The sequence below is a fragment of the Silene latifolia genome, chromosome 7 (assembly GCF_048544455.1).
Source record: "Silene latifolia isolate original U9 population chromosome 7, ASM4854445v1, whole genome shotgun sequence".
Lineage (NCBI taxonomy): Eukaryota > Viridiplantae > Streptophyta > Magnoliopsida > Caryophyllales > Caryophyllaceae > Silene > Silene latifolia.
In genome coordinates this window covers 44,002,138-44,028,334 of record NC_133532.1, presented here as the reverse complement: position 1 = coordinate 44,028,334, position 26,197 = coordinate 44,002,138, and the positions used below count along the sequence as shown (strand labels likewise).

Here is a 26,197-nt window from a genome sequence, read left to right as displayed (position 1 = left end):
GAATGTAACAATGGTGCAATTTTAAACACAAACACAATAAAATTCATGGGAAAAAAAACTATTAGAGCATCAGAAAGTATGTTACAGAATGAACTACACATTTTCTACATCGAGTATTGATCAATACTCTTATTGAATTTGAAAAGAGCAAAGTGATTAAACAAAAACTAATTAATATGCTATTGAAATTGTGATGTTCAATGATAAAAGATTCCTTAACATAATTAAATATATATTGTACATATATTATGGGGAATAATAAGCAAGCATTACGGGAAGAATAAGGAAAGTTAATGACATATTAATGATAAATTAATGGTGTAGCAAACTTTTACTTTCTCCTAATATTCTTGGATTATGGTGTAGCAATTGCCACACCATGGCTGTATTTGGGTCCGCCCCTGCGTGAAGGGTGCTACTTGCTTATTACTTCTTCAAATATCTGGTACGTTGTTGTGTTTTCTCTTCTTTTTTAGGGTTGTGCGGGCTGTGTGTGTCGAGTTAGGATGGCGAGTTCGAGTAGGGATAAGAGGAAGAGTATTATAGGGCAGGTGGATGATAGGGTTCCTGGAGTCTTTGAGTGGGAGGTGGAGAGCGAGGTAGGTCATGCTGATGCAATATCTTTCTTACTCATAGGGAAGATCTGGTCTTCGAGGGCAGTTAACGCAAAAGCTGCTATTGAGACGATGGTTAAAGTTTAGAACCCTAAGGGGCGGATTACTGGTAGTGTTTTGGATGTTAAAGACAGAATCTTTGTTTTCGTTTTGAGTTAGAGCGGGACAAGTTGAAGGTTATGGATGGCCAGCCATGGCACTTTGATAAGTTTATTTGGTGTCTTAATGAGCCCAATCTTGAGGGTAAGATGATAGATACGCCTTTACATAACTTACCTCTGTGGACATGGGTTTATGATCTTCCTCTCAAGGGAAAAGGGAATGAGACGAACCTTCGTCGTATTGGAGCACAGCTGGGAGATTATATTGGCCATGACGAGGAGTCATTGACGATTTTTGATAGGGTGGTTAGGATTAGGGTTCTTCATGATGTTCGTGTACCGTTGAAGAAGAAGGTGAGTATACGGTTGTCGTCTGATAGGACGGTTGCTTTTACAGTTAAATATGAAAAATTACCAACCTTCTGTTATGGGTGTGGGATATTAGGCCATGGGGAGAAGGATTGTGACCATGGTCCTTATGAGTCTAGCGAGTTGGGGTTAGGGGAGGAGTTGAGAGCTCCAAATAGGAGGATAGTGAAGCCTGTTTTTCAGAATATAGGTCGAGGTGAGGCAACTCAGAGTAGGGCAGAAACGGAGGAAGGAATGGAGCGTGAGAGATTGAGTATTGATCTGATGGTAGACAGATTAAAAGCTATTGCTTTGTCTTATCGTGTTAAGAAGCAGGTGGGTGATGGTGTGAAGTCTTCGATGCAGTTGAAGGAGGTTGGTTCGGGAGCTGTGGTTGGAAAGATGATAGATGTAGGTAGTGGGTTAAGTTTGGAGGGTGTAATGAGCCGAGGAGGGGGTAAGCAAGATGTTGGTCGTGGGTGTATGGAGAAAGCAGTTGGGGATTGTGCTCTAGTGAGGAGGGAGGAGACGGAGGGGCCGGCTTATGGTATGGGCAGGGATGAAGTTGAGCAGGGTCATAAGGCGGGTGGGGAGAGGTTGAATGGGAATAGTGATGAAAAGGGGGATGGTGGGACGTGGAGGAGGCAACTGCGCGAAGTGGGGAGAGATTGTTTGATCGAGCAGGAGATTGATATGGGGCATTTTAACGAAAATAAAAAAAAAAAAAAAAGAGCGAGAGAAGATGATGAGATGAGGGAAGACAGGGATGTGAGTTCAGGCTTAGAATTGGGTCGGAAAAGACGAAAAGATGAGGTTGTAGGAGAGGGTACGGGTGTGTCGAGTATGGAAGCGATTCACAGGGATGTGACTATGATTGTATCTGAGGCGGTGGTTGATTAATTTCAACCCCACCGGGCCCAATGAATTGTTTGAGCCTTAACTGCAGAGGGCTGGGCAACCCCGATGTAGTAGGCGGTCTTCGAAACTTGCTGCGAAGGGAGGCCCCAGCTTTGGTGTTTTTATGCAAAACAAAGCTGAGTAGTAGTGAGATGACACGTGTTACAGCTAGTTTGACGGGGTATTGTAGTATGGAGGTAGATAGTGTGGGTAGATCAGGAGGCCTTGCTTTCTTGTGGCGTGAAGATATCAGTGTGAAGTTTAGATCGGCTTCTGTCCATTATATGGACTTCGATATTGGTGAGGAAGGGTTGGAGTGGCGTTTGACCGGCTTCTATGGCTGGCCATCGGTGCAGGATAGGCATCTATCTTGGCAATTGCTTAAAGAGCTGGCTGAGGAAGATCATTCTTCGTGGTTGTGTTTGGGTGATTTTAACGAGGTTTTATATGCTACTGAGATGCGTGGTGGGTCGAGGGCCCAATGGCAGATGAATAATTTTAGGGAGGTCGTGGATGTATGTGGGTTATGTGATTTATCTTACGAGGGCTACGAGTTTACTTATGATAATGGTCAAGTTGGGGTGGATAATAGACAGTGTCGGTTGGATAGGGCTATGAAGACGGAGGCTTGGAGTGACCAATTTTCCTATGCAAAGCTCTATCACTTGAATAGGGAATGGTCTGATCATGCACCAATTATGGTAAAGTTGGATGGGCGTGGGGTATGAGGGGGAGAGTTGGGGAAGCGGTTCCGTTTCGAGCAGGTATGGATGGGTGAGGAGGGGTGTGAAGATACTATTCGGCGTGTGTGGGAGGCTGATGATTGTGATGTTCTTGAGACTATTTCTCGTTGCGCAATCGAACTAAAAAAATGGAAGGACGTGAGTATTGGGAAGATAGTGAGGGACTTGGCTCGTAAAAGGAAGAGATTGGCATGGCTGAATGAGAATGAGCGATCTGTTGGTAATGTCAAGGAAAGGAAGAGGTTGATGGGGGAAATAACACATCTACTTCGACAGGAGGAGGTTTTTTGGAGACAGAGGTCGAGGGCTCTTTGGCTTAGAGAAGGGGGTCGTAACACGAAGTACTTTCATAGGAAAGCTCGGCAGCGAAAGAAGAAGAATACAATTAGTCGTGTTGTGGGGCGAAATGGTACGGTTTGTGAGGGTAGGGAAGCGGTTACGGTGGAGGCTGAAGGATTCTTCTCGGCCCTTTTTGAGTCGTCTAGGCCGGAGCAGCTTGAGGGGATGTTTGATGGGGTACGGGGTCGAGTGACGGCAGCTATGAATGAGCACTTTAGGGCAGCTTATAGAGGGGAGGAGGTGATCGAGGCTCTAAATCAGATGCATCCTTTGAAGGCCCCGGGGCCGGATGGGATGAATGCACTCTTCTATCAAATATATTGGCATATTGTTGGTCCTTCTGTTACAAGAATGGTGTTGGGTGTCCTAAATGGAGGTGAGTTTCCTTGCATGATAAATCGTACTCATATTGTTTTAATTCCAAAGAAGAAAGCGTCGGATAAGCTTTCGGATTATCGATCAATTAGCTTGTGTAATGTATTATATAAGCTTATTTCTAAAGTTTTAGCTAATAGACTTAAGTTATTTCTTGGTATGCTTGTTTCGGAGAATCAAAGCGCTTTTACCCCAGGGAGGTTGATTTCTGATAATATCTTGGTTGCTTTTGAGCTGTTTCACTGCATGAAAAATTCTAGGACAAGTGGGGGGCATTTAACCCTAAAGCTTGATATGGCCAAGGCGTATGATCGTGTGGAGTGGGTGTTTTTGCATAAGGTCCTTTTGTCTATGGGTTTTGATAATGGTTGGATGGATAATGTGATCCGGTGTGTCAGTACTGTTACATATGGATTTTGATAATGGTTGGGCTCCGTCAAGGTGATCTTATCTCGCCGTATTTATTTATTCTTTGTGCTGAAGTTCTATCAAGTTTGTTACGACGGGAATGTGAAAGAGGGGCTATACATGGGATACGGGTTGCGCCCCAAGCACCGGTGGTTACGCACCTTTTCTTTGCAGACGATAGTATTATTTTTGTCAAAGCTAATGTGAGGGAGGCAAGGCGTGTGATGGAAATTCTTCATAGGTATGAGATGGCATCGGGTCAATTAGTGAGTAAGGAAAAGACAACTGTGTCTTTTAGTAAGGGTACTGAGGTGCGCAGACGGCTAGCTGTTGAAGCTGTCCTTGGAGTGCGTGTTGTTGCTGAACATGACAGGTATTTGGGATTGCCTACGGTGATAGGGCATTCGAAGCAGGTTCTCACTAGGGTGGTGCGTAATAAGCTGAATAATAAATTACAAGGTTGGCGGGGTATGCTATTTAGCCGAGCAGGTAGGGAAACTCTGATAAAGGCAGTGGCCCAATCTATTCCTACTTATGCAATGAGTGTTTTTAGACTACCGGCCAATTTTTGTGATGAGTTACGTTCTATGGTGTCGAGATTCTGGTGGGGATCGAATAATGGAAGGAGGAAAATGTCATGGGTAGCTTGGAGTTTTTTGTGTCGGTCTAAGGCGAGGGGAGGGCTCGGGTTTCGTGATTTTGAAGATTTTAATAGGGCTTTATTAGCTAAACAAGCTTGGAGGTTAATATGTGAGGATGGAAGTTTAATGGGGCGGGTTTTGAAAGGTAAGTATTCTCTTAATTGTTCTTTTATGGAAGCTGATATTGGAGCTAATCCGAGTTATACGTGGAGAAGCATTTTTGGAGCTAAGGAGGTTATGGGGCTTGGGATTCGACGTCGTATTGAGTCGGGTGTTGATGTCAGGGTTTGGACGGACCCATGGGTCCCGGGGACGAAATCACGATGTGTTATTTCTCCCCGAGCACAAGCCAATATCGATATGCGGGTAGCTGAGTTGCTGGTTGATGGTGAGAACCGGTGGGATGATGCGAAGATTAACAATTTGTTTTTGCCATTTGAAGCCGAGAGAATTAAAAGCATTCTGCTAGGTGAGGTAGAAGCTGTGGATAGTTGGGTGTGGGATCATACGCGGGATGGGGAGTACACTGTGAGGACCGGGTACAAGTTACTTGTTGAAGATGGTGAGTCGGAAATTGAGCAGTCTGATTATGCAAATGAAGGTTGGTTATGGAAGGCAATTTGGAAGGTACCCGTTCTCCCACGAATTAAGGTTTTTATGTGGCAACTATGCCATGATGCGATTCCTACGAAGGTTAATATAGCTCGTCGGCTGGGTAGTGATAATGTAGCGTGCCCTCGTTGCCATAGTGAACGGGAGTCTTGTTTTCATGCTATACGGGGTTGTGGTTGGGGTGAAGAGGTTTGGGACGAAGTGGGAGTTGATAGGGGGGGTTGGCGGGGTGATATGTTAGTGAGGGATTGGGTGGAGGCGACATTGAGGGAGTTGGGGGAGAAGGAGAGGGTGTTGTTCCTTGTCACATGTTGGGTTTTATGGGAAAGGAGGAATAAGCTGGTGTTTGAGGGGGAGAGGTGGGATTTGGGAGGGATTATGAGAAGGATTTGGGGTATTGTCTGGGAGATGGAGTCGGTGCAGGAAGAAAAGATGACGAGTAGTATGGAGGGGATTCGACCGGGGAGCTGGGAGCCGCCGGATCTGGGTGTGTTTAAGGTCAACACGGATGTAGGGGTCATGGAGGGGGTAGGAGTGGGGTTGGGTGCGGTTAGTCGGAACTCGAATGGTGAGGTTGAGTGGGCTGTGGTGTTGCAGCGAGGCACGGGGTGCGAAGTAGCAATGGCGGAAGCTGAAGCGATATTGTTGGGTCTGCGAGAAGCAAGAAGGATGCAATCAAGGAAAGTCGTTATTGAGAGCGATTGTCTGATCGTGGTTGAAGACTTGACGAAGAATAGAAATGGTAGAAGTGAATTATTTGCGATTTATGAGAAAATTAAACAGATTAGTTTATTTTTTGAGTCGATTGTTTTTAAGCATATTAAGGAATTTAAATAAGTTAGCACATGCTATGCCATGGTCTCATGGTAGGCGATTTTGGACGACTGATTTGCCGGCAGAGTTTGGTGTTGTAGCCGTCGCTGATATTAGTAATATATTTTAAAGCCTTTATGGTTTTTAACAAAAAAAAAAAAAAAAAAAGTACAAATCTCCACTCGTTATCACATTATTTAAAACCTCTTAAATCTCAAATGTATTTTCATTAAGTTTTTCCTAATTTTTTCAAATATATCACTCGTTATCACATTATCACTTGTCCAATATAATTTTTTCATTAACACATCATAACAACTTATCTCTTAGTGGTTAGTTATCTTTAAGTTTTGTTTTTAACAAATATAATGACTCATCCAAATATATTTTTCTTGATGGATTTAATGGTCAAGTATATATTATAACTTTCTCAAAATATTTTTTCTTAAGTATATATAACGCATTGTGAGACACTCACTTTAATCATCTATACATATCAAAATATTTCAATAAATATAATGGAAAGTATACTCAATTTAAAGCATTTTTCGCAATAAAGGTAATGATTTACATTTTAGAATTTTTATCAATTTTTTTTTATATATAAATTTAAAATAAATCAACCAGAAATGTTATTTGTAATTTTATAATACATTTATTAAACTCTAATTAATACTTTGCTGAGATTTATGTAGTATTTATTATATTTATATTTAATGTTCAGCTATAATTAATACTTGTATAGGTAAGAGATTGGTGGCTACAACAACAACAACAAGCTAGTGGTTATGAATGGTTGAGCCCCCCCAGGGTGAAGGTGAACTGGGCAAAGTTTGTATGGGTAAGAGAAGCTCTTTCTAAGCATAGCTTCATAGAATGACTTGTGATGCATGAAAGATTGCTTACAAGGGATAGGTTGAAGAGGATGAGAATTATCATGGATGACATATGCCTCTTATGTGATTCTGCCTCTGAATCACACTCTCGTCTTTTTTTCACCTGCATCTTTAGTCAGAAATGCCTCCAGTTACTGTCTCGGAGCCTAGGATGTCGTCTACCTAGACTAGACTGGACTGCTTGGTGTCTTAGTAAGAAGTTTAACACTCAGAGTTTGAAGAATTCTGTAGCTGCACATATGTTGGCCTTAATTTACTCTATTTGGTGGTGCAGAAATAGATGCAGACTTGAGGGCTGTCTCATGCGTCCTAAGTCTGTGATTGTTAGTATTCTTCATGACAGGTTGTTACTCAATGCTTAGTTTGTTAACCTGTTGGTTGCTTGTAATTCTACTGATGTAATCTTCTTAGTTTTACAAAGGTAGGATGAAAAGTTGTAATGGTTGTAAGGGCTTTGTTAGCTAGTCGTGCATGAACGTTTGTAACTTGTTTGTAAGGGCTTTGTTAGCTAGTTTACCTTCTTACCAAAAAAAATAATAATAATAATTAATACTTGTATTTAATGCTGGGTTGACACGTGGCGCATCCACAGCACACACACACACATATATATATATATATACATATATATATATATATACATATATATATATATATATATACATATATATATATATATATGTATATGTATATATATATATAATCTGTCAATTTGTTTTGTTTACAATTTTAGAAACGCAGTACTCCGAAAGAAAATTGTTGTTGATACTGATGGTTATCAACAAGTAAAAATTACTCGGTAGCATTTCAAATCCTATTTTTGTGTCTAATATTACGTCATAATACATCTCCTTACTACACATTACCCATAACTATTTTCTAGGTTGATGTTTGGGGTGCCTAGAAAATCGGTTGGCGCTGCAAAGTGTGGGGAGTTCTGAGTTCCCCATGACGATTCTTATTTTGAGGGGATGATTGTTAGGGTACAAGTCCATATCCCATAACGAAATGTCCACCAACTTTAATAGTACTATGTCTTTTGGGAAGGAATTTAAGAGTAAATTCGTGATAGTTTGACCTAAAACATACAATATCGTATATTATATTATTATTTTTTTTTTGGTCTAAATCATCCGGTAATCCGAACCACATTGGGCCGACTATTCCGGATTTCGGGGCGTGTCCAAGGATTACGGTATTTAAACCCCTCCCAATCGCAGTTGTGGGGGATCGACTAATCCGGATTTCGAGGCGTGTCCAATGATTACGGTATTTAAACCCCTCCCAATCGCAGTTGTGGGGGATCGATCCGCAGACCTCCCTACCAAGCGCAACCTCATGCTACCACTGCGCCAACCAACGATTGGTGTATATTATACTATTATGATGATTATAATTTATGAATCGTGGACACCGACACATCAGCGACCCAACAAGAGGACTTTATACAACAACATTATTCCAATGTGACTCAAATTCTCAATGGTTCCAAATGTGAGGGTCCGATATACACAACCTTACCCTTTTATTAGAAACAAAAAGTTGTTTTCAAATGATTCAAAATAAAAAGTGCTTCCAATGAGTGATACTTTATTATAAGACTTATACTTCACAATATTAAGACTTTATATTAAATTTGATGACAGAAATTTCTCTTATTTAATCATGCCAATGTATATTAATTTAACCATAATGTTTAATTTAGGGTTATTGTCCTCACAGGTAGGGTTGTGCACCGATCCGGAATGAGAATGGACCGGACCGAAACGTTATGGACCGGAGACCGGACCGAAACATTATTTACCGGAATTATAAATTCCAGATTGTAAAAACTCAGGTCCAAGACTTGTTCAGAATTTTTCTTTACATATCCATTTTTTTCAAATTCCGGTCCATCGGACCAGTTGAACCGGATTAAGTAGGCCTACACTAATTTTTTTAAATAATATTTTAAGAAAAATGATCAAGTAACAATAATTTTGATCTTTTCGCTCCGGGCCAAAAACCAAAATATTAAAAAATGTTAGACCGTAGTTTTTAGTTCCGATTCCGATCTGATAGATTCCGTTCTAAACTGATCCATTTTCCGGTCCGGACCGGATTTTACACCCCTACTCACAAAGTCACAAGAGATGTAGAGGACAATCGTCCCATAGTGGTAGAAATGGTAGGGTTAGTACTCCATCCACAAGGAGCAGTCTTGATAATTGATATTGTCACATTGAAGTGTGGACACTTGGACTGGTCTTTGGGTCCAATTCCCAGAGCTGCCTTCCACCATTTTTAACTCTCAGACTCTGTCAGTGTCAGATTTTTTATATAAACAAAGCTGAAATTTACATAATTATTCATAATTTGATTTTTAAAGCCTAAAGAAGACAAAATCAAAGGAATCATCATGTCTATACTGACGTGTACTAAGAAATGACATGTATATAGTACAATTTTAATTAGTGCTAATCAACTTGTTTACCTAATCAACAATTTAAACTGGAGCCCCATACAGCTCAACTAATTATAACCTCATTTCTCTATGTCAACAAAAATTAATAATACTACCATCATTTGTCCTTGTACCATGTAATTTTTGTACAACACTTAGTTTAGTCGATAAAGTTATCAAAAACACATGTATTTTGTAAAGATATCGTTCATTTGACATTTTGATTCGTTATGCGAACCATTTATCATCGGTTATTTGTCATTGGAACTCGTGTGAACCACTTGATACATTGAACTATGTCATGATACTATTTTCACCAAAACAATGTAATACTCCCTCCATTCAACTCCACTTTACATGTATTCCTTTTTCGTCCATTCAACTCCACTTTACATGTTTCCTTTTTAGGCCAAGAAAATGACCATGTTATCCTTCTTCACACTTCATATTTACAAAAAATGACATCTATACCCCACACTAATCCACCATAAAACCCCACATTTATATTTTTTTAACATTTTTAACTCCACCATTCTCTTTCCCTATGTACTTTTTATAGTTTTTTTAATCCGTCCCTTAATATCCGTGCAAAAAGCATACTTGCGAAGTGGAGTTAAACGGAGGGAGTACTACAACAACACCACCACCACCATCAGGGCCTTAATTGATTTGGAGTTGGCTGACATGAATCATCATCTGAAATCGTTTAGGGTATCCAATATGAAAAAATGTAATATTCTATAAAAAAATACTAGCCGATATCAAACAAGAGGTAAGAGCGATCGAATGTATACAATTTTTTTTTTTTTTTTTTTGTTTATTTTGAAATGATTCAAGAGTCAAAAATGCATTTACCATAACCATTAAAAGCTCAACTAGAAATAAAAAAAAGGGTGGCATTCAAAATGAAATGCACTGCATTCAATACACTAGATGTTTTGAAACATACTTGTATTTTTTTTGGCTCATTTAAATATACTATGTATATAAATTTGTCATAGATCCAGCCCACACGTTCTCTGTTATTAGATTCTCCCCCTCCACTACTAATTTACAGCTATAATCCTTCATACTTCCTATAAACAAAACCAACAAAGAGAGATACAACTTTTCTTCTGTTGCTCAAAACAGGCAAAAAGCTTTGTACTTTTCAAGCACAACTTTGTGTTTAACAACAGCATTGATATATGAAGTTGCTGACTACTGTCTAATTGGGTCATTTCTTGGGTGGTTTCGCCGCTGTTGTCGTCGCCGCCATCCGCTGTCTAGGGTGACTGGTTCTTTGCTGCAGGAATGTTTATATGATAAGCTGGTTCACATTCACAGGTGCATCATCTTTTTTGCTTCTGATTGACTGTCAGTACACTGTTACATTGCATTCACCACTTTGGGTGTTTTAAACCTTTACTGTTTTCTGATTAAAGTTAGGGGTTATTTCAAAACCCGAAACTTTTGAGGTCGATATCAGTCGGGTCAGTTTTTGACAGGTCTTGTAACAACATTACTACATTTTTAATTGTAGTGTGGTGTTAGTTTAAAACCCAAAACTTTCGAGTTAATATGCGTCGGGTCAGTTCATGACGGGTTTTTTTTGTTGATTTCGGAAAAATAACAATGAGAAAAGGAGGAGATGCATTGGCATTGTCATCATCAACCAAACTTGGTAGCTTTTTACCAGCAATCAACACAACAGACAAAAACAATACCAAAAATGATCCGAAATACCTCAGCAATATTAAAACGGCTGCTAATGCACTTTCTTTTACTGCGAAACGCTCAGCATTAGAAGAATGTTCTACTTATAGTTCACCATCCTTAATCTCCCCTCCATCTTCGGCATTTGTTTCAGCCTTACAATCGCCCTACATTTCTCCAAGAGCATTGACCCCAGACTCCCCTGAGACTGACAGTAAAAATGACAGTGAAAACCAGAATGCAAGTTTATGTCACACAGTTTCAATTCCTCCTACACCTGCACAGCTCCCTTTCCCGCCTCCCTCGCTCTGCGGGTCACACTCCGAGGACATTCCAAGTAGTTCTTACACTCCTGTTGAGAAGTCAGACTTCTCTGATGACGGGAAGCCCAAATATATAACCTGCATTTCAGACCCAATGGCACCACCTAGGGTTTCGTTCTCGTTCCCAGTCCCACGAGTTTCATTTGCAAAATCCTCAGTTTCTCCGGCAGTGAATGCCAAGCTGAGGAGTTGTGATGTGTACATAGGGTACCATGGCGCGAATAGCAATTTGGTTCGATACTGTAAGTGGGTCAAGTCTGAGCTGGAGCTCCAGGGGGTAGCCTGTTTTATAGCTGATAGGGCCAGGTATGCTGATACTCAGAGCCATGAAATTGCTGACCGGGTTATATGCTCGGCCAGCTTTGGCATTGTGGTGATTTCAAGTGCTAGTTTGTTCAACCATTTTAGTATGGAAGAGATAAGATTCTTCTCTCAGAAGAAAAATTTGATCCCTATGTTTTTTGACATGGAATCGAAAGAAATCACAGGTCTTTTGAACAATAGTTCGGTTGATAAAGAATGTCGGGAAGCCTTACAAGGGTTGATCAGAGCCCATGAGTTTAAGCTGGAATGCTTGGACGGTGATTGGAGGAGCTGCATTTCTAAAGCGGCTAGTGTTTTACAAGCAAAGCTAGGAAGAAAGAGTGTTAGTGTCCGGGAGCAAGACCATCTTGCAGTAGTCGAGGAGATACCGTTCCCTAGAAACAAGTATTTTGTTGGGAGACAAAAGGAAATGGTGGAGATTGAAACTGCATTCTTTGGATATAGCAACCAGGAGTCATGTTCTTACCCAAGTACAACTGTAAGTAGAGGGCACACTTCTGGTCAATCTGAAGGATTTGCAGATGAGGAGACGGACATGGATGACTCCAGTGTAGCAGACGGGAGATACATTAGTTTGGAGTTTAAGGGTACCCTAGCCTCAGAAGGGCAGTTTGAACCAACTATAGGGAGGAACTCGTTGAAGAGACCGAAGTACAAGAAATCGAGAAGTGGGAAGGATAAGGGCGTTACCAGTAGTGTAGTTTGCATTAGTGGTCCTCCTGGTGTTGGAAAAACTGAGCTTGCCCTGGAATTTGCTTACAAGTATTCCCACAGGTACAAGATGGTCCTGTGGGTGGGTGGAGAAGCTCGGTGTTTGAGGCAAAACGTCCTTAATATTTCGGTAAATATGGGTTTGGATGTCAGTGCTGATCCTGAAAAGGAAAGAGGAAGAATCAGGAATTTCGAGGAGCAAGAATATGAGGCGTTCAAGAGAATAAAGAGAGAGTTGTTTAGAGACATGCCATACTTGATTATTATAGACCATCTCGAGAGTGAAAATGAATGGTGGGAAGGGAAGGATCTTCACGACCTCATCCCGAGAAATACAGGTGGGTCTCACGTGATCATTACCACACGGCTTCCCAAGATAATGAACTTTGATCCAATGCCTCTTCAGGCAATGCCCTTGCCTGATGCAATGGTGATGTTAAGAGGAAGAAGGAAGAAAGAGTATCCGTCCGAGGAATATGAGTGTCTCAAAAAGTTTGAGGAGAAGTTAGGAGGATCGGTATTTGGGTCGTCAGTGGTCGGTTCCTTACTTTCAGAACTCGCGATTTCACCATCTGCCCTTTTTGAGATTGTGCAACAAACCCCAATTGAAGATCTTTCTGATACCACATTTTTGAATGCAAGCGACGAGGAGATCTATAAGAACAACCCTTTCCTGGTTAAACTTCTTGATTTTTGCTTTGCGATCTTGGAAAAAGCAACCAAGACAAACAACTGTCTTGCTTCAAGGATGCTCCTTGTTGGTGCATGGTTCGCACCCTCGCCTATATCAGCAAATTTATTGGCTACAGCTGCTAGGAACATGCCTTCTACAGGAAGCCGGATAACAAAGTGGACTAAATGCCTAAACCCAGCCTCATATTGCTGCTCTGGTTGCCCTTTAGGATCTCAGGCTTGGAAAAGTGAAGAGGAGTATGCTCTTCTTCTTGTACGACTCGGACTGGCCCGGAAAGCAACAGGTCATTCTGGAATATGGATCCAGTTCCACCCCATAACCCGAACCTTTTCTAGAACAAGAGAACCAACAGCAGCTATTCAGGCTACAGTTATTGGCATAAGAAAAGTTGGAAACTCAGCGATAAACAGTGATCATCTCTGGGCAACTGCTTTCCTAGTTTTCGGGTTCAAATCCGAGCCTCCCCTGGCCCATCTGAAAGTAACAGACATGGTTCTATTCATCAAGAAGACGGCTCTCCCATTGGCTATTGGAGCCTTCACAACATTCTCAAGGTGCAACTCATCATTAGAGCTTCTGAAAGTTTGTACTAGTGTACTTGAGGATGTGGAGAAATCGTTCGTCTCCCAAATACAAGATTGGTGTCATGGATCGCTTTGCTGGAAGAAGAAATTGAGTCACTCGAGCCAGAAGGTCGATGAGTACGTTTGGGAAGAAGTGACACTTCTGAAAGCCACATTGATGGAGACAAGAGCAAAATTGTTGCTGAGAGGTGGTTACTTTGACAGTGCTGAAGAACTTTGTAGGACTTGTATTAGTATCAGGACGGTTATGCTCGGCCACAACCATACGCATACGTTAGCTGCTCAAGAGACATTAGCAAAGTTGGTCAGGTTAAGAAGCAAGATCTGAGCTGGAGAAGTAGAACTTTTTTTCAGAACCTTTCTCCATTGTTTATAATCTATCGTACTCAAACTCGTTTTGAAGTATCCACGTGTCAGACCCGGATACTTTATGAAAAAACGTCATGTTTTGGCTCAAAATAAAGTGTCCAAGTATCAAACCCGAGTATCACATTGTAGGCATTAGATATTGAATCGTTCTTATTCTCCTCTTGATTATTGCCTCTGATGATGAGGCGTAAAACTGGTTAATTTCAACAGTAAATGATCACTGTTTTCATTTACTGAATTTCGGAAAAAGAACTATATAATTTTGATAGAGAGAATCTTTATCCGTGAATAAATATCTTACAAAACAAGCATAAATACGGATGAAAATACCAGAGCTTTATAAATGTTGCGTCACAATTCCTCACAAGTCAAGCATGTTAACAATGATAACTCGTCTTCGTTAAGAATTACACTATGTAACGATATTGAACCAGGAACCAAGATCTCAACATCAAGAAATCTAGTAGTACACAAACGTATAAATAAATATGAATCTTTAGCATTTCATTTCTTAGCTCAAAATGAGCAAGGATACAACAAAAACTATGACAACAAAAAACAATTGTCATTTGCTAACAGACCCAACAGAAGGGTGAAGAAGGGGTATAATGACCCTAAAGATAAAATAAAATGACCATGTAAAGAATGATAAATGAACAAATCGAACGCACTTCCAGCTCCGACATCTACAAGGGTTTATCACAACCACCCTGCTAAGTTACACAAAAATGCTGTCACTTTGGCAAAAAATAAATATTTTTCTCATGGTACATTTATAGACTGAACCGAGAGTGACACCTGTGAAATCATCAGCTTTACTGCCCACGAGTCACATGCCGCCATCAAATGGTTTTCGTTATTTGTACGTCAATTAGAGAGAACATCTAATTGCGCCTTTGCTAAGATCCACAGTCCTCGGCTTGAATCCATAAACCCGGTTTTTACTGTGCAAGCTATCTATGACAGGGTTTCAACTAACCTGCTCACCAATCAAGTCAAGACCAACAACAAGGAAAGTGATTCCTTGGAATAACAGAAAATAGAAGTGTACACCTTGGGCTGATAGCAAGCTTCTAACTGAGGCCGTTAATAAAATAAAAGCTAATGCAAGCTCCTTTCTGTACAAGCGATTTCTTTTTACTTTCCCGCTTTTCTTGACCATGCTTGATTTGTTCAATTCCTCGAGACCCGGGTCCGACGAGGACCTTTGTATAACTTCAGATTCCTTTTCGGATAAACCAAGTAAGTCAGCCTCGGATGACCTACCTGATTTCTTAGTCACTACCCACTCATAGGATCCCTTAAACCGGAAAAGTCCGGTTATCATAGCATTGAACTTGGTAACCGACATTGTGTTTTCGAATAATAAATAAGGTACTATAAATGGGAATGACTCTGGAGCTGGAAGGATATTCAACACAGACATGAAACCAGGGACATAGCAGACAACCCAAATTGGTAAATGAGCTTCTGGGAGAAACATGGTAAGCGGAAGAATGATGCAGAATAGTGTGAACGAATAAAAGGGAAGAACAAGCTTCCTAAGCAGGAAGAAAAGAAATATCATATTGAACTTCTTCGTCCAACTCACCTGAAAGGTAAAGATAACAGCAAATAGATAAAATCAATGTCCTAGCTAGAAGAGAGATTTAATGTAGAAATTCTAAAGATTCATTTGATCTGCAATTCTGCAAACATAATATAGAACATTAAAAACACTGTTAAACGCAAGGTAGTTCTTCTGCAATGTATAGTAACTTTCATCAGAATTGTTAAATCAAATTTGGTGAAACCAATAAAGCAAAAATCTGTTATTACTTATTAGAGGTTCGTATACCCACAATCCATGTTGCTTAGACTCAGTTTGAAATAAAAACCAAGCATCGGGCTCGTTACGTTGGCAAAAACTTCCATGTTTTTAGCTTAAAATCAAATGTTCAGGTGTTAATTCTCATGTCTAACAAGTGCCTAACACAGATACCCGACAGAATATGAATATGATGCGAATTCAAATTCACTTAAGAACAGTCAGAGTAACATAGCCTACGATATAAATAGTCATATAGGAACCACATGCGCCAAAAAAAAGTGAAGTCCATAAGCAACAAAGAGCTAATGTTATATTTTCCTCACAAAGGAACTATCAGAATACCCTGGGGTGCGTTGGGTACGTGAGGATTTTCCGGGACAGAGAAATAATCCCAAAGAGAATTCACTCACCTGAGTCTATCTAAGAAGCCAGCCTTAACTGAAGAACCCCAAAAACCAAGAACGACTATTCTGCTTTGTTTGATTACAAATGCAATGGTTTCTAGCATCTCATCCTATGCTTGCCAACAGACCGCCACAAAGATCTCAGAGAGCAACACTTAAGATATAGGCCAAACTTTTCTTTCACACTGAACCCTTTACAAATATAGCTTAGCTTTCAATTCTCACAGTATTATTTTCAGACTTCGGAAAATGAAACCAATCATTATACCAGCTATTTGACCTTTTTAGACACCTATCACGATTGTCGACTAAACGTCTACAAGTTAAAAGTTAATTATTTATTAAATATTTTGTGGACAGGGTGCGCCTTCAGATTATATACTGCAAATAAGTTGCAAGTACAGGAGTCAGAGACTCAGATCCCAATATCATTTAGGCTTGCGTCCCCCTTGCGACTGCATAAACAATCATCATTTATCTGCTACTTTCAGTTTTAGACTTCAGTCACCGACTTATACTATGGAAAAGTTATTTTACAGTATTAAATATTTCAGACAAGGTGCATATCGGTTTTCCAGCTTATGCTGCAGAAACTGGAAATTCATGAGGTAGATCTAGCATCACTGTAAGAGTGAGGTAACCAGTCAACTTCTCAATATAGTAACAAGTTCGGGACGTGGCCTTTCATAAGTAGAGTGAATTAGTGGAATAAAGTAATTCACCATCTTGAAAGTTGCAAGTTGTAGCCTTATGATATTTTTGATATAATGTGGATTGACGAGGCTCGTGGTAAAACAAAAGAGAGTATCCAGGATGTTTTGCAAATATAAGAATGAAATGGCTCAGCTTCTTTCCCCAAAAGAAAACCTCTTGGCCGTCATAAAGTAAACAATCCATTAGATTTGGACAGAGCAGCTAGGTTTAACATGTGCAGTTTCTAAATCCTTATTTCCTTAAAAGGTCCTCGTGTCCCAGCAAATCCAACACAGAAGCCTACCGAAAAGTGCCATAACTACAAGCTAAAATTCAGAGAACAAAAAGGAAAGCGGGAAATATTAAAATAGCAAGTAAGCGAGAAGGCATAAAGTTGAAGTTCTGTACCTTAGAACGGATAACTTCCATAAAACACATCCTAAATAACTGCATAGGACCAGAATGCCAGCGATGCTGTTGTTTCTTGTATGCTTCATAGGACTCTGGCAGCTCACAAAGGCACTGCAAAAACATTCTCTTACTACCGGAAACCAAACTAAGAAAGCAGAAAAGTTCAGTGTATGTACCAACCTTTACGTCATTAAGAAATATGAATTTCCACCCACAAAGGTGAGCACGGACAGCTACATCCATGTCCTCAACAGTTGTTCTTTCCGACCAGCCACCACATTCTTCTAGCGCCTTAATTCTCCAGACACCAGCAGTTCCATTGAACCCAAAAAAGTTGATGAAAACCCCGTTTACCTGCTGTTCCACCTCAAAGTGGAAGGAGAGATTAATGTTCTGCAATCTCGTCAGCAAATTCTCATCCTTGTTTACAAAAGCCCACCTTGTTTGGACCAATCCAAGATCGTCATTTCCCTTTTAAGATATAAGAAAAGAGTTGGAAATTTAGTACACAGAGTTCACTGTCATTTTTTTTGCTAATGACCATAGAAAAGAATAAGAAAGTATAAGAGGACAGACAGTTCAAATATCAATTACAAGAAGGGATCTATCTAGCTATTAAGTTAAGCACAATTTCGGCGGCAGAAGCTTAGCTATGCGTGCTCAAAAGAGAGAGTGACACACTTCTAAAATGAGGATTACCTTGAAATACGGGATTGTTTTCTTCAAGAAATCTTGTGCTGGTTGAAAATCCGCATCAAATATTGCAACAAACTCATAATCTTTGACATAGTCACAATTCATTGCAGATTTCAGATTCCCAGCCTTGTAACCTGTACGAATAAGACGGTGCCTGTACAAGATGCGCACACCCCTTTGCTGCCACTTTTGACATTCCGCTTTTATCAGTTGTTGAACATCAGGATCATCAGAGTCATCCAAAACTTGCACAAGCATTCGCTCCCTTGGCCAGTCTAGGACACATACTGCTCCAATAGAATTCTGGTAGACCTGTTGAAAGTTGAGGGTCATTACAGAATTATTGACTAAAACAAAATAGAACAAAAACAAACAAAGATGCAACATTCAGAGATATGAACTTGCTGGAAGTGCTTACAATTTAGATCACCTTTGTCAATTTCAATGCAAACAATCACATTGACAATATATTGCAGGCAACATTACTGAAGAAGCAGAACCAGCATATGTACTATAACTTTCTCATATTGAATTATTGATGCCCGTATTTCAGTAAGGAATATTATTCACAATAATCATTGTTCTTGTTTTCCATAATTCAAATATTTACCAACATACACACAATCATTCCTCAAAGACGGATCTAGGATTTACAATGAAGATTCAAGTGAGTGAACAAAACAGAGTAATGTACATGGGTAACGACAAAAGAGACATGAAATTTATAAAAACTAAAACCTTAATATATGACGACGACTCAAAAGTTGATTCAGAACCTTACTAAAGGAGTGTAGGACTCTCACAACCAGCCTTACCCTTTTGTTCGCAACACAAAGAGGTTTTACAATGACCCAAGATGAAAATTCCGTCACAAAAACTGCATCGAAGGACTGATACTTCACAATAGAGAGTAGCACAACCACTTTAGTGAGCCATTTTTATTTCTTCCACCATAACCCAGAACCAAAGATAGTGAGTCTTTGGCACAATGGCACCACTAGCAACGGAAACAAAATGTATACAAGACTTCTAAAGCTTAAATTAAGAATTTAAGATAAGAAAGAAGTTTATTACGAAATGGGCAAAAATTAATTGCCCCAACAATGGACAAGTTCTCTTAAAGAACAAGGAGGTTAATAGTGTCTGAATCCTGTTTTATATCATTAAGACGCAAGTCACGACAAAAAGGGAGACCACTTTATTTCACTCTCTCTCTAAACTAAAGCATGATAAATCCTCTCCAGCACAAAGGATATCCGGACAAATCTTCAACATTTTCTTATTAGCAAACACTGGAACATAGAATGCAGGATAACCTTTATACATCTATTATAATAAAGACCATATGGATCTTGTTTTTGGTTAATGATTGAAACAGCCTAGGTGCCATTAACGGGGAAGCCACACACGTTCAACCCACAACTTACCCTGCTTGGAGTGAGAGCTTCTTCGGAAATATTGAGGCGGTGGTGGTGAAGATGAAGATCAACATGGTGACAAACCAAAATACCAGCAAAGGATTGAGAAGAGAACTAGTAGTGTAGTGTTACTGAAAATATAGAAACGTGAATCTAGCTTGAAGGGAAGTATTTTATTGAGGCTTTTGTATTCCCTCATTAGAAAACTATAAGTCCTTGGCAGCGTACGAATCAAGATAAGCTTGTCGTTCATTTGTTCCTGTCATGTATGTCAAAGGAACATGCCCCACCCTACCAACAAGATAGCTTCTGTTTGGTATTATTTCATACTCTCTGAGATGTTTGTATCTTTACTAGATACCAACAATATATCTACTACCCATCACGCATGCTACTAAGTACTAAGCTGTGCAAGAAGCATAAAGCGAGCAGGATCCTTAAGGGATTTCATGAATCGTAACTATCAGTAATAGATGGGAGAAGATAAAATTGTGTCAACACCCTGAGGGTCTCTCCATCGCCACAGCAACGAGCAGAAACAAAAAGCGAGCAGCTGACAACTACCTTCGGAGGAATCCTATCGACAATGTGCGGATACAACAGAACTAGTAAGTGATGAACATCACAAAATGCAAACAATACTAACTAGGAACTACTATAGTACTATGTAAGTTCACACATTTCAAGCCTTTCGCAGCACTCCACGATTCATCAAAAAGCTGCATCCCAACTCCACATATTTACTTGCAAAAGTCACAACCTTTGCTATATTATACACTAATTCATTCTTTCAAAACCACAAGGCATCAAGTTAATTCGAATCATCATACTTGCAAAAGGCACAACCTTTGCTAAGCTATACCGTGTATACACTAACTCGCTGCTTCAAAACCTCAAAGCATCAAGTCAATTTGAATCATCCTACAAGCTAATATGCTAAAACCTTGCCATAATGCCTTTCAATCCTCAGCATCTCAAATCAATTCAAATTCTCATATGCACAAAAGCTACAACTTCTCGTAACATTCTAAAACTTATCCTCTGCTTGGTCTAAACATACGAAACTATACCGAACACAAATCCTAAAACGTTTCACTCACAAGTCACACCTTGCTTTAAACATCGAATCAACCTAAAACCCATACTTTCAACTAATTAAATTTCAGATCCAATTCCTAAGAAGACGAAACAATCAATCAAAGTAAATCAACATAATAAACAAGAAAAAAGAGTAAGGAGAAAGGCGAAACCTACATGATCTTACCTCCCGCTCATTGCACATAGGAATCTGAACCAAAACCATGGGATAATCCTCCAAACCACGCACATTACCATCATACTCCATAACCGCGACCGGCTTAATCTTCCTCAACTTAATCCAAAGACAGCCTAACATCAACACAACACGATCAACCGACTGAACTAAAAACAACACAATACACACATTCGTCAAGCTCTGCAACGGCGGCGCAAGATACTCTGCTCGAACACGCAACCACGTCGCATAAACCAACTCCACAAACCCTAACACCTCCGCCTTATGCAATTGCGGCGGCTCAAAATGCCACCCCTTAAAGAACGCAACGAGCTCGACTAACAACAATGTGAAGAGTAACACGAGAAGGAGCTTAATGAGCGAGTAGAACCGCGATCCGGCAGCTAGGGTTTGACCACGGCGGCGATGGGAGATACGGCGGGCGGCGGTACGTAAGAGAGAGAAGGAAGAGGAGAAGAGAGAGGAGATAGAAAGGAGGAATTGGTGGAGTTTGAGGATTAGGTAGAATGTGAGTTGACGAGGGGTACGTGTGCGGTGGTGGTGGCGCCGATGGTCGTCTTGGTTGGGGATTTCAACAGCGACGTAGCTAGGGCTAGAGTTTGCGGTGGTGGTGGTGGTTATGGTGGGGGCTGTAGTGGTGGTTGATGCGGCGGCGGTGGCGGAGGAGGGGGAAGAGGAGTCTATGTCGCGTTGTTGTTTGTTCCACCATTCTTGGAACTCGTAATTAGGAGGACGAGACATGGAAGGTGAAGGTGAGCTTTAATGGCGGATGAAGGAGGTGGTTGATGTTAATGGTGAATTGAATTGATTAGATTAGGGATTAGGGATCTGTGTTGTTCATGTTTGTTTCTCTTTGTGTGTCTATTGATCCGGAGTTTGTGGGATGGAGGGGCTATTTTTAGCAATTATTGATTGCTGCGCCTTTTCATTTCCATCGTCTTATTTTGTTTTAAAATTCTCACCATCTTAGCATTTACCTACCCACTTGTTCTCCACTTCCACTACATTATCTACTTCCACAAATTCTTACCAAGTGTTTAAGACTAATATGAGTATATTTATCTTAAACTTAAAACGAATTAAGTTGTTAGAAAAAAAAAAAAAAAAAATGCAAGGGGATAAGCAATATTTATCTTACGTAAAATTCATGTGGTACTTCTAAACTATGTCATTTTGCACGTGGTAGCCAACTTTTTAAGTTTGTGCACATGATAACCTTAAGGTTTGATTTTCAGGTACGACATACGCTTTTTATCGTTGTGTATAAGTTTCTTAAAGCGACAAAAAGGACATGTGCATAAAAATCAAAAGTGAAAGGTAACATATACACAAACTTAAAATATTGGGTATTATGTACAAAGTGGCAAAGTTTAGGGGTACCACGTGAATTTTCCATTTATCTTATATATATGCACTATGCACATATGAATCATATTATTATATACGTTTTAAAAGAGGCCTATTAATTTTAATATTTATACTCAAAAAAATATTGTCTACCTAAAAATTGAAAATAAATAATTGAGAATTTTTTTTGGTAAGTGATGTGTTCATTTTATATATACTTTTATCCCTCATTTTAGCTCGGGTTTGATTGCATATCATACTTTAATTAGTACATTTGTGAGTTAATCTTGTATTCTAGGTGTATTGTTTGTATTTGTTACATTTTGTAAGAATCTAAGCATTCAGATGCTTTTTCCTATCACATCAGCAAACACCAAGTTCACCGAACTAAGTGGAAACAAGATGGACCAAGCATGACCATGTAAGAGGTGTTTCCAAGCCAAGGAAGAAAGTATGGAGCAATGGATTGATAAAGGGAGCTGCTAAAGATCGTCGACAATTTTACTAATTATCGTCGACATTTAATGTAAATTTCCATGTTTGCCCTCCATAACACAACTCAATTTCCGTCTCACTAAAACACAACTCAATTTCCGTCTCACTAAAATCTCTCCAAAAAAAAAAAGACGGTTTCTTAAAAAAAAAAAGCGGGTTTTGTAATTAACAACATGAACGAGAACGATTTTAACAACAATTTCAACAATGAAGCTAGTAACGAGGTGAGTTTACGATTTAGTTTTGTCTCAAATTTATGTTTTATTAGCGATTGATTCCCGAATTAGGATAGATGCCTTGATTTTAGACGGAATTAGGATAGATTTGTTGACGGAATTAGTTGAAAATGGATTCGAAAAAAAAAATATATGGGGAATGGGCTGGACGAAGGAATTTTTCGTCCAAACCCAGGCCTGGACGAAAAATTCCTTCGTCCAGTCCATTTCATATATATATTTTTTTTTTTTTTGTTTTTTTTGTTTCCGTCTTATTTTTTCCGTATTTTTTAGTTTTCGTAGGTTATATTATATACTCCCTCCTATTCTACATAACTCTCCCCTTTTATGGAGGGCACGAGAATTAAGGGAGTGGAGTATTATATGATAAAGTATTGGAGTGGGGTAGGAGATTGGAGAGAGGGAAGGTATTGTGTGATTAAAATAAGTATTGTTGTGGGGTAAGGTGATTAAAATAAGGATTGTTGTGGGGTAAAATGATTAAAATAAGATAAAGTATGAGTATTGTGGGGTATTATTGTGGGGTGAGGTGATTAAAATAAGTATAAATGTTTGCCAAATAAGGAAATAGGGAGAGTATTGTGAATAGACGAAAAAGGAAATAGGGAGAGTTATTTAGAATAGGAGGGAGTATATTTTTTAAATTCTTTCCGACTCGTTGTGTATAAAATAATTAAAATAATTAATTACCGTCTTATTTTTTCCGTTTTTTTTAGTTTTTGTAGGTTGTATTATATTTTTTAAATTTTTAATTCTTTCCGGCTCGTTTTGTACAAAATAATTAAAATAAGGGTTATTTAATGTCAATACTACAAACTATTAGAATCCTTCTTAAATTACCCCAAACTTCAATTTAACTAGCATTATAACCAAGTATTACCCCATGTATCTTGTAATAGAATCGTGTTTTTAATAACCTGACATAACAGGTTACTCTCGTGGGTCCCCACATTTCTCTTTTTATTGTTTTTATTTTTCCTTCCTCTTGCTTCCATTTACCACGTGAGCTCCAACATGCTCATCCATTTTATTTATTTTTCTCCTCTCTCCTTACAATTTCCTCCATTTTTATTATTTTCATTTAGTTCAACCTTCAATTCCTCCATTATTCCATAAATAAAGGAAATCTTGCAGTAGAGTGATCTTCATCTACTCCAATCTTTTAATTTTCCTCGCCTTCGTCCCTTTTTTTACCCCTATTTTTCAATCTTCAATTAATTTTCCAACAAATATGCCTATAAACCCATTACTGCCTTTAAATCTCACTTTCCCACCCCCATTCTTCAATCCTCTTAACAAACAACAATGGACTTCTTCAAATCTGTCTTTTCTAATCCTTACTTCTCTCAAACCCTCATTCCCTCCACCCCCAATCCTTATCCTCCCCTTTCTTGGACTTTCGGCAGCTTACGGAGCGGTGGATAAAGTAAGAGAATGCGGATATTATTATGGTGGTGCGTGACTTTAAGGAATAGTGTTTGATGGTGGTGTCACGTCTCGTGAGGTGTCGTATGTGTGACACTGTCGCAGAAGGAGGTGAAGGATGGTCATGTCACATTAGAAAGCGATGGCGGCTGAATGGTGGTGGACTAGTATAAGAGATTGAAATGAGGGCGGAAGTAGGTGGTTAGCGAGGTGTTGTGAGAGGCCTGAGAATTAGGGTGTGAGTTTTGACTGTTTAAGGGGGAAGTGGGGTTAAATAATTCTTTTTATTATTAATATATTTTGTTTATTATTTATATTGTTATTTAAAAAATCTAGGATGAGAATGACCTGCTAAGAAGGTAGTCGGTCACTTAATTCTAGTTTGAGAGAGGATGCCTAAAAGTTGAGTTTATTTTGAGTTAAAATATAGGTTAGAGTATTATGAGAAGACCCCTTATAGTCTGGAGTATTTATGTTAGATAACCCTTAAAATAATTAATTACAGTCTTATTTTTTCCGTATTTTTTAGTTTTCGTACGTTGTATTATATTTTTTAAATTTTTAATTCTTTCCGACTCGTTTTGTATAAAATAATTAATTATCATTAACTAGTTTATCGAAATGCGTGCGTAGGTGAATAACGATGGCGACGGTATTGATTACTCAGATCATTTTACGACCACCAGAATTTTTTCGTCAAGTATGAAAGCGTTTACTTGGGCATTTGAGATCGGACTTAGACTCAGGTTTGGTATAAAAAGAGCAAGTAACAAGAGAGTTGGTCGTCACACGAATTTGAAACGAGATTATTTTGTTTGTCGGATGGGTGGAAGAGGTCCCGTAAATAATGATGCTGATGCTTTAATGAGGGCTAACACGGTTACCGCGTGGTGCAAATGCAAATTTCAAATGAAAGCTGTTGAAATACAAGAGAATAAGTGGAAGCTTGTCATGATATCCGGGTTTCATAATCATGCTTTAACGTTGTATTGTGACGGCGATAGATACTTTGCAAAGTTTGATGAAGAGGAGTTGGCTTATATCGACACCCAAGTTAGAGCTCACATAAGACCAGCTATTATTAGTGTGGGTTTGCATCAGCGGAATCCGGAAAAGTCAAGACCTAATCGGCGACAAATCTACAATCGTTTTCAGAAAGTAAGGGCCGAGGAAAGACATGGGAGAAACCCGGCACAACAGATGTTAGCACTTGCGGTTCAGCATAAGTACGTTCATTATTGGGTCACTGATCAGGAGACCGAGGAGCTAACCCACATGTTCATGGGTCATCCAGAAGCCGTTAAGATGTTTCGATCATACTATTATGTGGTCCTAATCGATTCCACGTACAAGACAAACTTATACCGTCTTCCGCTTGTTGAGATGGTTGGAGTCACACCCGTTGGGAAGAGCTTTGTGATCGCGTATGCTCTTGTGACGCATGAGTCCGAGGATGGATATCGTTGGGTCTTACAGAAACTGAAGGTCATTCTCAATGATGCCGTTCAACCTAATGTTATTTTTACTGATTGCGAGCTAGGGTTGTTGAACGCGATTCCCACTGTTTTTCCGGATTCATCTTCATCTTCTTCTATTTTTCACTCATCTTCATTTTCTTCTTCATCTCTCTACTTATGTCGACATCATCCTCAATGTAGAGAAATCACCCAATTGAAGGGCTTAATTTTAAGAATCAATGTTGCAATCGTTGTGGCAAAAACGCTATCATCAAGATTTTCGGGTCAATTAATAATCCAATGAAAGCGTATTTTAAGTGTTTAGATTGCAATAATTTTGTGTCGTGGTTGACTGAAGATCATTTGACAATAACAAAAAGGTTGAAGATAGCATGTGAAGCTGAAGGTGATGATGCATTAAGTGGAAATGTCATGAAAGAGCAAGTGATAGGTATAAAAGAAGAGATTTCTGAAATGTCAAGGATGATGAAGTTTTACTTCAATTGTATCTTGTATTTATTTGTTTTCCTTATGTTAGCCATTGTCATGAAGTAGTAAGTATTTCCAGAAATTTCCGAATTTGCATCAATTGCTATGTA

General features: G+C 39.3%; 4 protein-coding genes across 5 annotated transcripts; 3 read left to right on the top strand and 1 right to left on the bottom strand.

Annotated features, from left to right (window-relative positions):
- The first annotated feature begins 1,983 nt into the window (after positions 1-1,983).
- LOC141590015 (uncharacterized) lies at positions 1,984-2,688 on the top strand. The gene has a single exon (XM_074410632.1). It carries the CDS (start codon positions 1,984-1,986, stop codon positions 2,686-2,688), a length of 705 nt encoding a protein of 234 aa, XP_074266733.1.
- A 7,752-nt stretch (positions 2,689-10,440) lies between these two features.
- On the top strand, positions 10,441-14,024 carry LOC141592098 (uncharacterized). Of its 2 annotated transcripts, XM_074412688.1 has the most exons (2): positions 10,441-10,556; positions 11,080-14,024. In XM_074412688.1, exons 1-2 carry the CDS (start codon positions 10,532-10,534, stop codon positions 13,887-13,889), a joined length of 2,835 nt encoding a protein of 944 aa, XP_074268789.1. In that variant the 5' UTR covers positions 10,441-10,531; the 3' UTR covers positions 13,890-14,024. The 2 variants fall into 2 exon arrangements, with proteins under 2 accessions (XP_074268789.1, XP_074268787.1); XM_074412686.1 differs by lacking the exon at positions 10,441-10,556 and having other exon boundaries at positions 10,754-14,024.
- Positions 14,025-14,383: 359 nt separating this feature from the next.
- LOC141592099 (putative xyloglucan glycosyltransferase 6) lies at positions 14,384-21,677 on the bottom strand. Its single transcript, XM_074412689.1, has 5 exons — positions 20,627-21,677; positions 17,948-18,256; positions 17,429-17,719; positions 17,246-17,359; positions 14,384-15,521 (listed from the first exon to the last, which is right to left on the bottom strand). Exons 1-5 carry the CDS (start codon positions 21,377-21,379, stop codon positions 14,901-14,903), a joined length of 2,088 nt encoding a protein of 695 aa, XP_074268790.1. The 5' UTR covers positions 21,380-21,677; the 3' UTR covers positions 14,384-14,900.
- A 3,166-nt stretch (positions 21,678-24,843) lies between these two features.
- On the top strand, positions 24,844-25,902 carry LOC141590014 (protein FAR1-RELATED SEQUENCE 5-like). The gene has a single exon (XM_074410630.1). It carries the CDS (start codon positions 24,844-24,846, stop codon positions 25,900-25,902), a length of 1,059 nt encoding a protein of 352 aa, XP_074266731.1.
- The last annotated feature ends 295 nt before the right edge of the window (positions 25,903-26,197 follow it).